This window comes from Engraulis encrasicolus, chromosome 5, assembly GCF_034702125.1.
Source record: "Engraulis encrasicolus isolate BLACKSEA-1 chromosome 5, IST_EnEncr_1.0, whole genome shotgun sequence".
In the NCBI taxonomy this organism is placed as follows: Eukaryota; Metazoa; Chordata; class Actinopteri; order Clupeiformes; family Engraulidae; genus Engraulis; species Engraulis encrasicolus.
Window position 1 is genome coordinate 42,895,415 of NC_085861.1, and position 12,002 is coordinate 42,907,416.

The following is a 12,002-nucleotide window of genomic DNA, read 5'->3' on the forward strand; positions in this document are numbered from 1 at the left end:
TGCCATTGCGATCAAAAATACACGTGACATAAATATGAACCATTGGGTTTTACTGTGGGCATTTAGCCATGTTTGGGGTACGGGTTTGTTTGTACACCGTCTCAGTAGTGTGGGGTTTGCCTTGACAGGGGATGAGGGCACATCCGTTTTAAGGATTTAAATTTCCGCAAACAGTTTTACCTGGAGACGCCAGGCCCTGACTCACCTGGGCTCGCAGTGGAGCTATCTGGCTGGATTCGGTGTTGATGCGGTGGAGTTCTTTGGGGACCCTCTGGTCATTGTTGGCGTGTCGGGCGCGCGACTTAGCGAAGCTTCTCGCTGTGGCTGGTGCAACGTGATGTGTCTGACTCCCGACCCGCTCTGCCATGCCCTTGGAGGTTGGAAACACGTTTAGCAGCGTGTTGGGCATGCCATTGGGGACTGGGGGACACCACCGTCTTTACTGGGGCTTTTCTTTGTGTTTGTTTGTTTTATGTTGCGACGAGCTCTGTGAATGCGGACATATTTATGATCTGGTAGCCTACGGTCGTGAGTGACTGGAGTGTTAGGCCTATCTTGTTTGGATAGGGTTATCTGAGGTTGTAGGCCCACCTACCATGGTCCAGTTGTCCGGAATGGCATAGTGATTTATCGTAATTGAAACACCTCTGTGTTGCGAATAACCTTTACTAACCTTGGTGTGCAGTGGGTTTCTTTAATTTGATTTGTATTTATTTTTGTTTTGAGTTTTTTTTTTGGTTTTCCATATTTTTATTATTTTTTGTTTGCTTGTCTTGTTGCTTTCGCAATATAGAGTGTATTTCTTTAAAATAATAATTAGCTCATCTTCCACCCTGTACTACTGTCCCTCAGCCGTATCTGCCTTGCATCCTTTGGTTTCTCATCCTGATCATTGTCAGTATCTGATGGAGCTGTGAGTGTGTTAATGTCTGCTCTTTCAAGTTTGAAGACTCATGAAAAGAGAATAATAAAAAGAAATGAATGTTTTGCAACAGCTGTGTCCTCAAGCTTATTCTGAACCTGTCGGGGAAGATTGTGTGTGATAACTATAGGGTTGTCTCACCCTAAATGAGACTGGCGTAGTCACCCTTCCATTTCAATAAGTCTTATCGAATTATTTGATCACTCCACTCGGTTACAATTGGATGCTGGGTGGTACACAGACACTCGGGTGTGTTTGATGTTGTTTTCAGTAAAGAATGTAGACATTGCTGTTGAGATCAGTTGTGGACCGTTGTCAGTCACTACACACTCAGGGTTGCCATAGCGACTGAAGGTTGACTTGAGGAAGCTAATCACAGTCTCTGTAGTGATAGAGGGTGTGAATGCAACTTCAGGCCATTTTGTGTAATAGTCAGTTAAAGTGATGTCATACCTGCAGTTCCATGTAGCTGTCTCGAATGGTCCCACAATGTCAAGACCTAGCTCCACGGAGCAGTAGGTAGTGGTACAGGCTGTAGTGGTGCGGCGAAGGTCTTTGCTGTACGGTCCAGTTCTGGGCAGAGTGTACAGCCAGAGGCGTAGGATTGGGCCATTTAATCCATTCCAGGGAACCAATACAACTCGCGCAGGCGTTGTTTCGTTCGTCCTATGCCCTGGTGGTCCTCATGTGCCAGCACAACTAGTGTTTTCCTCAGGGAAAGAGGCACTATGAAGCGAAAGCCTCAGAGCACTAGGTTCTCATGTACACTCAGTCCCTATCGTATTTTGAAGTAGGGCTGAAGGTCAGGACTCACGGCTTTAAGTGATCTAGGCCAGCCTTTTTGTATCTGCAGGCGTAAGGCTGATAGCTCTGGACACGATTCGGAAGAGGACGTGAACTCAGCAGGTGCAATGGCTGCTTGTGCTGTGGAGAGCATGGCAACAACCTCAGGCTCTGTCTCGTGTTCATCAGCATCCGATGTAAGCAAGGGTAAGCGAGACAGACAGTCTGCAGTTTGGTTCAGTGCGCCAGCACGGTAGATGACGTCGTAATTGAAGCAGAGCAGTCGTGCTGACCACCTGGCGATGCGCATTCCAGCCCTGTCAGTGCCTTTGGTGCAGAGGAGTGTAGTGAGGGCCTGGTGGTCGCTGCGTAAGGTGAACCTGTGGCCCCAGAGATATGTTCTCCATTTCTCGACTGCCCAAACACATGCTAAGGCTTCTTTCTCCACAGTCGCATACTTCCTTTCAGCCTGACTAAGTGTCCTGGATGCAAACGCAACAGTGCGCTGACTGTCATCAGGGTGAATCTGTGTAAAAACGGCACCTATGCCGTAGTCAGAGGCATCGGTAGAGATGATGCATGGTAGAGTAGGGTCGTACAGAGCAAGTGCAGAACTGTGCACCAGCAGTTGTTTTACTTTACTGAAGCACTTGTCAGCCTCGGCAGTCCAGCTGAACTCGGTGTCAGTACGCAGGCAAGCACGCAGTGGCTCCACCACCGTAGCGTAGTTGGGTATGAATTTGTTGTACCATGAAAGCATCCCAAGGAATGAACGTAAGGTAGCTGGATCAGTGGGTGGAGGTGCTTGTTTGATTGCTTGTACGTGTTCTTTGTCAGGCTCAATGCCTTGTGCAGTCACTAAGTGTCCCAGGAAGCGCAGACTGGGCTGTCTGAACTGACACTTTTTCTCATTCAGGCGCAGGCCTACCTTCCTCAGGCGTGACAACACTGCATTCAGTGCAGTATCATGCTCGGCTTGTGTACGCCCATGACAAATGACGTCGTCAAGGTAGCACTGGACGTTGGGCACTCCAGCCAGCACAGTAGACATCATCTTTTGAAACGCAGCAGGCGCAGAAGCCAACCCATAGGGCACACGGCAGTACCTGAAGAGTCCCTCGTGGTTTATGAAGGCGGTGAGATCCCTGCTGTCTGGGTGTAGTGGTAGCTGGTGATAGGCACTCTCAAGGTCGATCGTTGAGAAGAGTGTAGAGCCGTGTGTAGAGGTAAGTATGTAAGTAAAGCCGTGTTTTGTAAGTAGTTCCTCCATGTGTGGTAGAGGATGACTGTCCACCACTAAGGCTTTGTTGGGCTCCCGTAGATCGGCACACATCCTGATGCTACCTGTCTTCTTTTGTGTCACCACAATGTTTGACACCCAGGGTGACGCGTCGACTCGCTCGATCACCCCAGCGGAGAGTAATCGTTGCAGTTCATCAGACACAGCAGATCGCACGGCGAAGGGTAAACGGCGAAGTTTCTGACGAACAGGTTTGGCATTGTCACGGATTTTGACTTTGTGCATGAACCCTTCAACACAGCCCACAGATGGAGACTCAGCAGCACTGTCCATGGAGAGCTGTAGGACTGGGTTGGAGGCAGATGAAGTAGGAAGCACAGTATTCCCCTCAATGCGCAGTTTCAGAGCAGTAATCAAGTCCATGCCCATCAGTGGAGTTCCACTGTCTGTCACATAGAAGCTTGCTTTGCAGGTGTCGTTGTCCCTCACAACTGTAGCAGGCATGCAACCCAGCACTGTGATTGGAGTTTTGGAGTAAGTGACTAAGCGGGCTGCAGGAGGCTGTAAGGGTACTTGAAGTTTTCCTCGACCAGGCATTTTGGTAGCATGGACACTGAGGCACCAGTATCCACGGTAAGTTTCACAGTCTTTTTCGCAGTGCCAGCGCGAATGTCCACGGTACAATGGAGCTTGGCTGGTGAATCAGACTGTTGCAGTAAGAGCATCGTGTATTCTGGAACTTCTACTTGCTGTACTTTGTGCGTCTGTGCCGATCTACACACACGAGCAAAATGTCCCTTTTTGTTGCAATCTTTGCACACAGCTTTAATCGCGGGGCATTCGGGTGCATTTGCAAGATGTTTGTCAGATCCGCAGCGAAAACATGCACGTGCATTACTTGGAGTAGAAGTGGAGCGGCTCGGCTGCTGAACTGATCGTGCATTCCCTCTTGCACGCTGCTGCCTGCCTTTCCCTCGGCTTTGCACTTGCACCGCTTGCACTGGTAAGCTAGAGCGACTAGCACTAGCCATAGCTTTCGCTTGCTCGCCAGGGTAATTGCATCCTTCAGTTTCAGTTTTGCTTTTAGCAACAGTCTTTCCCTTATGTGTGCGTTTGCGCAATGTTCCACGAGTTGATCTCGGATCATGTCATCAGAATTTTCAAATTCACAGGTAACGGCTAAATGACGCAGGGCAGCAATGTATTGTACTATGCTTTCATCTCGTAACTGAGCACGCTTTCTGAACGCGTATCGTTCCACTACGACATTTACCTTTGGCGTGAAGTAGTCATTCAGAGCCTTTAGCGCCGTTTCCAATGTTGTCCCTGTATCATCCAGAGTGTAAAAGATCCGTTAGTAGAGCTCTTTGCCTCGCATCGGTCCATTTTTGTCCTTCCACATCGATGACCAAGCAGTAGTTTTTGAACATCTTTTCCCATGTTTTGAAAGGAATGGCGGGCTCCCCCGGAGCGGGAAGAAACAAACTCGGCAGAGGAGTTGTAGTAGCCATCGCAAAAATGTCCAAAAATTAGTCAGCAGGTTGACCAAAAGTAAGTCGCCAATTTGTTATGTTGTGCGGTATAAAAGAAGCAGGATTCCGGTATACATTTTATAAACTTTATATACGAACCCGGAGGTCAAAAGCATGTCTGCATGGTAGATTACATTTCAGCATCTCCGCATTAAGACTTCCTCTCCATAACTCAAAGAGGTACCGGTGCCACCTAGCGGCGTGGCAATGTGTAGACACAACAAGGTCGACAGCCAATCAGCTTTACTCCCATAGAGGTGGTGAACGAATTCTTACGAATAAGAACTGAAATGTGCAAAACTGCATTTTACATGTTCAGAATTTTGCTGTACATGTCCATGCTTGCCTGTACGAAGCTCATAGCTACAGTGTTCACGGAAGCCTAAAGGAACAGCGCCACCGAGTGAATGTATCAACAGGTGTGAAATTTTTGGCCTTTAGGGAAATCCCTCAGAACCAAACTTAACCTTAAAAGAGATAGACAAGCACCTTTTTAAAAGTAGAGCCCAACCAGTGGGATTTATTTAACAATCACAGACATTAAACATGAATCAAAAATGTCCATATCATCAGCACAAGCAAATCCCAGGCTGGAGAGGCAACAGCCAATGTCTCAGTAAGAGAGCCTCTGAAGTGCAGGAAGATTGAGGTGCCTTTTAAACCGGTCTTGATTGGAGGCGCAGGTGCATCTCGTTAGGCCACTCCCCACGCTTGCTTTATCTCATTGGAGGAACAGAGAACAAGGCAACGAGACATGCATGCAGCTGTAACAAAGACACAGTAAGCCCATACGACTTTGATGCTGTCGACCACGTTGACGGAAGCACGTGAGCGAGAACTTGTTGTCACGATGTGGGTGTTATTAAATACAGCGCATTTACAGTCGGCCACAAATATGAACGAGACGATGAGCTCGCACCGGTTTGCTCTACTACACACCACGTGTGAGGAGTGAGGGGGCAGGCAGTGAGGAGGAGCTGAAGTGGGGACCTGCGCGAACTTGTGTAGAGGTGTGANACAAGACCCATATACACACGTGAGTGAGTTGTTGACCAACCAGTTCATGGGCGCGTGACCTCGGAGGCAGTCCGCCGACGAGCGTTGAAGGGGATAAGCAACTGCAGAGGTTGTAAGATCTGACTGCAGCCGCATGCATCCCGCGATAGTTTGACACCATGTGACATGTCACCTCGTCAACGCAACATCGACGAAATTTCGAAGTTTGACAGGAAATCTAACCGTCATGCAGCAGTTTTCAATCCAAGGTGCATTGCTGTCTAAATGCGCATGCATGCGTTGACACATGTCGATCGCACCTACTGACAAAACAAGTAATGAATTGGTGTTAATATAATATTGTCAATGTACTAACTGTCATTAACTGGTGTTGGTGGTGGAGTAGGCTAGCCCAATGGGGGGACAGCTCTATGTTCCCACAGCCCATTGGTCCCACAGCTTATCCTTGCTGTTTCATGTTCCTACATTTTAAAGAAATTATTCAAATATACTCCTCATGTTCCAAGACTCCATGTTCCCACATTTCCGAGTAAACTAAGGGCCAAAACATACCAAGGCGGAACGGAACGGTTGCGGGACGAACGCGGCCTTTCTGCTTAGTTTCGGCCGGCGTGTTTTTCTCTGCCTTTCAGGGGTCTTACACACCAGGGCGGTAAAGCGTCGCGGAACGGCCACGTTTTTTACCGGCGTCGGTGAAAATACATTGAAACCTATCTGTCCTTACACACCAACCGGCGGTAGTCGAGCGTCAGCGGCGCGGGAGCCGGCTCTGTGCCGCGCTGCATTTGGAAAATAGAACTCGAGCGTATTTTTCACGCCGGCAACCGGCGGTGTCTCATTCAAATGAATGGCAAAGTAGCACGCTAGCTTTAGCTGTGGGGAGGGTTTTGAACAGGACTGGCCGCGCACGCTGACGCTGTCAGTGTGCAAGGCAGAGAAAAGCACGCCGGCCAAAACTAAGCAGAAAGACCGCGTCCGTCCTGCGACCGGTATGGTTGGTATGTTTTGGCCCTCACACTGACAGCGTCGGCGGGCACGGCCAGTCCTGTTCAAAACCCTCCCCACAGCCAAAGCTAGCATGCTACTCTGCCATTCATTTGACTGAGACACCGCCGGTCGCCGGTGTGAAAAATGCGCTCGAGTTCTATTTTCCAAATGCATCACGGCGCGGATCCGGCTCCCATGCCGCTGACGCTCGACTACCGCCAGTTGGTGTGTAAGGACAGATATGTTTCAATGTATTTTCACTGACGCCGGTAAAAAACGTGGCCGTTCCGCGACGCTTTACCGCCTTGGTGTGTAAGACCCCTGAACATGCCTTTCTCCCCGCCATGGGACATAGGGCCTAAATTTGAATAAATTCTTTGAAATGTGGGAGCATGGGCCAGCAGGTATAAGCTGTGGGACCAATGGGCTGTGGGACCAATGGGCCTAAAAATTAATGTTGAAAGTCTTAGTGATGTGGGACCAATGGGCTGTGTGGGAACATAGATACGCTCCCCCTAATGGAGGTTGTTTTGTTTGCTGTCTGTTTAGTTCTAATCATGAGTGAGGAGGAGCATCGAGGTGAACAAGAGGCATAGGCCACCTCCTCGTAATTTGGCGCGTATAGACACACCCCATGTGAAAGCGAAACTAGGCTACTGCTCTGAAGTAGGAAGTTTGAACGAACACGGTCGTTTGAATAGGCAAATTTAGGCTACACCAAGCTCCATGGCTACTACAGTAAGTTGATCATGTGCTACATCATCGATTGTATTACGCATTATTAGGCCTATTACATGTAGGCCTAACTATGCTGTGTGGTAACTTCTTTTTCTTTCTTTTTTTTGTATAGAAAAAGCAACTGCTCAAAGCCAAAAACAAACTGATTAAATGGCTGCGTGTTGACAAAGACCTTATTTTAAACTACGTGCAATCAGACGGCATTATAACGGACAGTGAGTATGCAGCCCTGAAACAGGATCCAGTGCCCGATAGTCGCAATGGTGCCCTTCTCGACAAGGTGTATGATAAGGGAGAGGACAAATGTGCACAGTTTCTCGAGTTGCTGAAGGATCGCGACTTACAAGAAACGTATCCAACAGAGATGGCCGAATGGGTGTCCTCTGTTTCAGGTAGGCCTAGACTCTACATCTTCTTTTTTGCTTGGGACTATGCGACTTGTGGCCAATGCTGCAATGTTAACACCAGACGATCTCGAAATGTCCATTCAAAGGTATGTAAGCTGATTAGCCTAATACATTTAGGCTATAGAATTGCATGTGAAATATTTTACCTGCCCAAGAAGAAACCCTTGCTTTGCGCAGTGGTGTAGTCTACGTAGAACGCGGGTATACGGAGTATACCCACTTCTACATTTCAGGGATTTCAGTATAGGCTACCCACTTAAAATTGATTGATCCATTGTTTTGAATAGCACAAATATATACAGTATACCCACTTCAAAAAATGCTCAAATATACAGTATACCCACTTCAAAAAAGTAGACTACACCGCTGCTTGCTTTGGAGGAAAATCTCCTCTTGTGCGCGTTTTTTTTTTTTAGGCCTACTTGTGGCATTTAAAAAAAAAAAATCTGTCACAGGCGGCGGGGCACTGGAATGAAAACGAAAGTAATACTGAAGGGTTTCGTAGCAAAACGGCGTAAGCGTTGAGCATTCCATTGAATTGCATTGCATAATAGCCTACATTTTATGTATATGTTTTATGTTTAAAAAGTATGTTCCAATAATATTTGAATGGCAAGAAATCACGCAACATAGGTTTTAGGACCTCTGAACAGTCATTTACAAAAGTCAAAAGTGGTGGATATGGCTACACCGCAACAAACCCCTAATGTTGGCCATTTCCTCCTTTGGTGTGTGGAACAGACTGTGCCCTTGCGTATTGCGAAGGCACAGACAACAGGCTACACAACAATTGGCCTAAAACCACACCCCTGAATTGTTGTGTGTAAACTGAATTAAATCATATTTGATTTGAGAGGTCGTGTAGTAAAAAAAAACAGCCTGTATATTTTTTTAGATGCCATGTGCTATAGGAAAAGTTAGGGTAGGCTACATTTGGCCTAGGTCAGTTGTTCTTAAATCAGTAGCCTACCTGTCTAGGGTTGATCATTAGAGGTCATAGGCTATATTAGGAAAAGTTTGACATGGGGTAATTTTTCAGAATGGTGCATTAGGGTGTGCGCAATGCTCTCTCGCTAGCGTATGGGACACGGATGTGTCGCTGTTCCGCACACCTACCTACGCCTATACTTGTAATAGCGTGGCTTGCAAATGGGTATGGAGAATGTAGCCTGCACTAGATCAGCTGTTCGGTAGGTCAGCTAGATGGGCAATCACCCGCAGAAATCGCTACGTGAAGGTGCGCGTGTGTGCGCATGCTAAGCAGCGAAAATGAGCTCATCTCGACAGGACAGCCATGGTGTTAATCCATCTGTGACATGCGTGAAAATATGTTGATTAAAAAGGATGAGTAAATAAAATGTATAGCCTATTTGGCATCTGAGTTCGATGTCCCCGATTGTGAAGGATATCTATCTGACTGTATGATATTGTAGGTTACATTGTCCCATTCTTTTCTGCCCTCTATTGTTACAGATTCAGGTTCAAGAGAAGGCAGTTCTGCGAGTGCATCGAAAAATATGGACGGAGGTAAGACATCTTTCCGCCACAAACTATAGGCTATTAGTGAATAACCTACTCCCTATAGGCTAAGTCTTCTCCGGTGTTATGATGTTTGTGTAGAGACTACACAAAAAATAACACAAGTGCATTGGTTTCTTGAGGCACTGATCCTTTTTGTGGTAGGAAGATATTTACACAGTCACAGTGGCCCTCATGAAGCCATCTCTCCTAAAAAAACTGGACCTTCCAACAGAACACTAGACAGAACAATACATTAGTCATCTGTCTTCCTTTGTTACGAGTCCACTAATGTGCAATTTGTCTCTTGTACCCTTGTAGAGAAGCACTTCATCGACAAACATCGAAAAGAACTGATTAAGAGAGTGACAACTGTGGAACCCATACTGGACGAACTGCTGGATCAGGGCGTTATCACCCATGAGGAGTACAGCAATATCCGCTCCAAGCCAGATAGCTACGCAAAGATGAGGGAGCTCATGGATCATCGCAACATCCGTGAAAGTCAAAAATCCAAAAACATCTTGCAGAAGGCGCTGATGGAGAACAATCCCTTCCTTATGGATGACCTGAAATAAGGGTACTCATGCTAGTGAGTCGATCAAAACGTGTGAAGAGAAATACTGCATGTTAAGGGCATTTTTAACCATGTCTTCCTTTGTATTCCGTTCTTGTATGGTTATGGTTTCACTTAATTTTACTTTATTTTCCAGTATGTTTATAAAGACCTATTGCCAGTTTTGATACTGTTATTCTATAACTTCTATAAATATTCTATAACCGGTCATCACTATCCATCCAGATATACTATGAAGCACTGGCACAAAATTTTGCCTAATACTTAGTCACTTTTTTCTATATGTGATGATGCAAATTAGTTTTAAATTAGAATTACTATTCTTCCATTTTAACAACTTCTTGGTGAATATTTAAATACAGAAACTCATTGATTATTTACTGTACACTCAAGACATGCATAGTAACGCACTTTTGTAATAGAATGTGTGTATTTGGAAAATGGCTAGTTTCTTGACAGTTTTTGGCTGACTAGTTGCATGTCAGTGTGTTCAGTGTTAGCTGAAGGCAAGGAAACTTATGAGATCACCTCAATACTTCTTAAGTGGTGTAGGCTTTTATCTCATTTGAGCCTTAGACCATGTTTACATGTACTGGTATATGGATATTTTTTTGTAAACACATATTTCTTAAAATTTGTTTGGGCCTTTTGCTGAGTTTTAAATGCAGATTTCTATGACGTGCCTTTCACAATGTTGAGGAATTTTTAATCCACATGCTGTGTAAACAGGCAAAAAAATGACAGTTTTTTTAATATCCGTATATATTTGTAATCAAAGTTCAAAAAGTTCAAAGTACTTTATTTGCCATTTGTGCATAAACTAGTAGTCCAAGCACATAGGAACTCTTGTGCAGGCCCTCTGAGTCAATAAATAGAATTAAATAGAAAAATAGGAAGACAAAATACATTAAAAAGTGATAAAAAATCAAAGAGATCAAAAGAATAATAAAAAAAGGTGGATCAAATTTTCTTTTTGCCATCAGTCTCACTGTTGCTGGGAAGAAACTGTTGAAAAACCTTGCTTTTCTGGTAGGAATGCTGTCCGCTCTACTGTGTCTCAGTTTGTATGTGCAGTTCTTGTGTTTGAGCAGAGAGTTAGCTGGATGGAGTGGGTCTTTAATGATTCTCTCTGCTCTCCTATGGCTGCGCTGTACATATATGGAGTCCATGGAGGGAAGTGCTGTGCCTATAATCCTCTCTGCAGTCTTGATTATTCGTTGCAAAGACTTCCTTTCAGCCTGAGTGATGTTGCCATACCAGACAGTGATGCCTGTTGTGAGGATGCTCTCTACAAGTCCTCTGTAGGCCTGGGTAAGAGGGCGGTAGTTCAGTCCAGCCTTCCTAAGCATCCTAATAAAGTACAGCCTTTGCTGGGCTTTTTTCACGATGGATGTGGTGTTCAGACTCCAGCTCAGGTTTGATGTTACTTGCATGCCTAGGAATTTATGACTTTCAGCCCTCACCACCTCTGTCCATTTAATGTGTAGAGGCTGTAGGGGAGGAGGATGTTTTCTAAAGTCCACTATAATTTCCCTCGTCTTGTCTGTGTTGAGGATTAGGTCGTTTCCCATAGTCAATGATGTAGTTCACAACAGACCTGTATCCTGACTCGTCCCCTTCTTTAATGAGCCTCAGGATGGTAGTGTCATCAGCAAATTTGATGATGATGGTGTTGTCATGGCTGGAGAGAAGGCCTTACTCTCAATAAAGAGCTGCTGTAAGGTTGTGAAGTGCAGTACTGCACAACACTGGTGCTCCTCACTTTTCTTAAATATATGCAAAACTTGGGAGAACAGCAATTAACATGGAGTATTTTAAATAAAATGTGTTTAATATAATACTTGATATTCTGTCTTTTGTTCAACATACGTACTTCCCTGATTATGTCCATTTTATTAAGGATGAATGACAAAGATTTTTTTTCTGCAAACAAAGCCTCAGACAGGCTAGCAGATTGCACCAAGATGATCTATATACAGGGGTTGTACAAAATAATGGAAACACCTGTCATTTTAGAGTGGGAAGTTTCATCACTCAAGTGGACCAGCCTGTTGGCCAATCTTCATTAATTGGACATTGCACCAGTAAGGTGAAATGTGAAGGTTCAATTAGCAGGGTAAGAGCACAGTTTTGCTCAACATTTTGCAATGCACACAACATTATGGGTGACATATCAGAGTTCAAAAAGTAGAAATTCTTGGTTCGCGTTTAAGTGTTGCATCTTTGACCGAGACAGCAAGTCTTTATGATGTATCAAGAGCCACGGTATCCAAGGTAATGT

The 12,002-nt window shown here is 45.3% G+C and overlaps 1 protein-coding gene across 1 annotated transcript in view; it reads left to right on the forward strand.

The window, feature by feature from the left end:
- The window catches only part of pycard (PYD and CARD domain containing), a 34,283-nt gene extending 23,922 nt beyond the window's left edge, over positions 1–10,361 (forward strand). The window contains exons 4-7 of the mRNA XM_063199907.1: positions 175–334; positions 7,332–7,611; positions 9,100–9,153; positions 9,466–10,361. Of these exons, the coding sequence (XP_063055977.1) occupies positions 175–334; positions 7,332–7,611; positions 9,100–9,153; positions 9,466–9,722 (751 nt within the window). The 3' untranslated portion in view covers positions 9,723–10,361. The remainder of the gene's footprint in view (positions 1–174; positions 335–7,331; positions 7,612–9,099; positions 9,154–9,465) is intronic.
- The last annotated feature ends 1,641 nt before the right edge of the window (positions 10,362–12,002 follow it).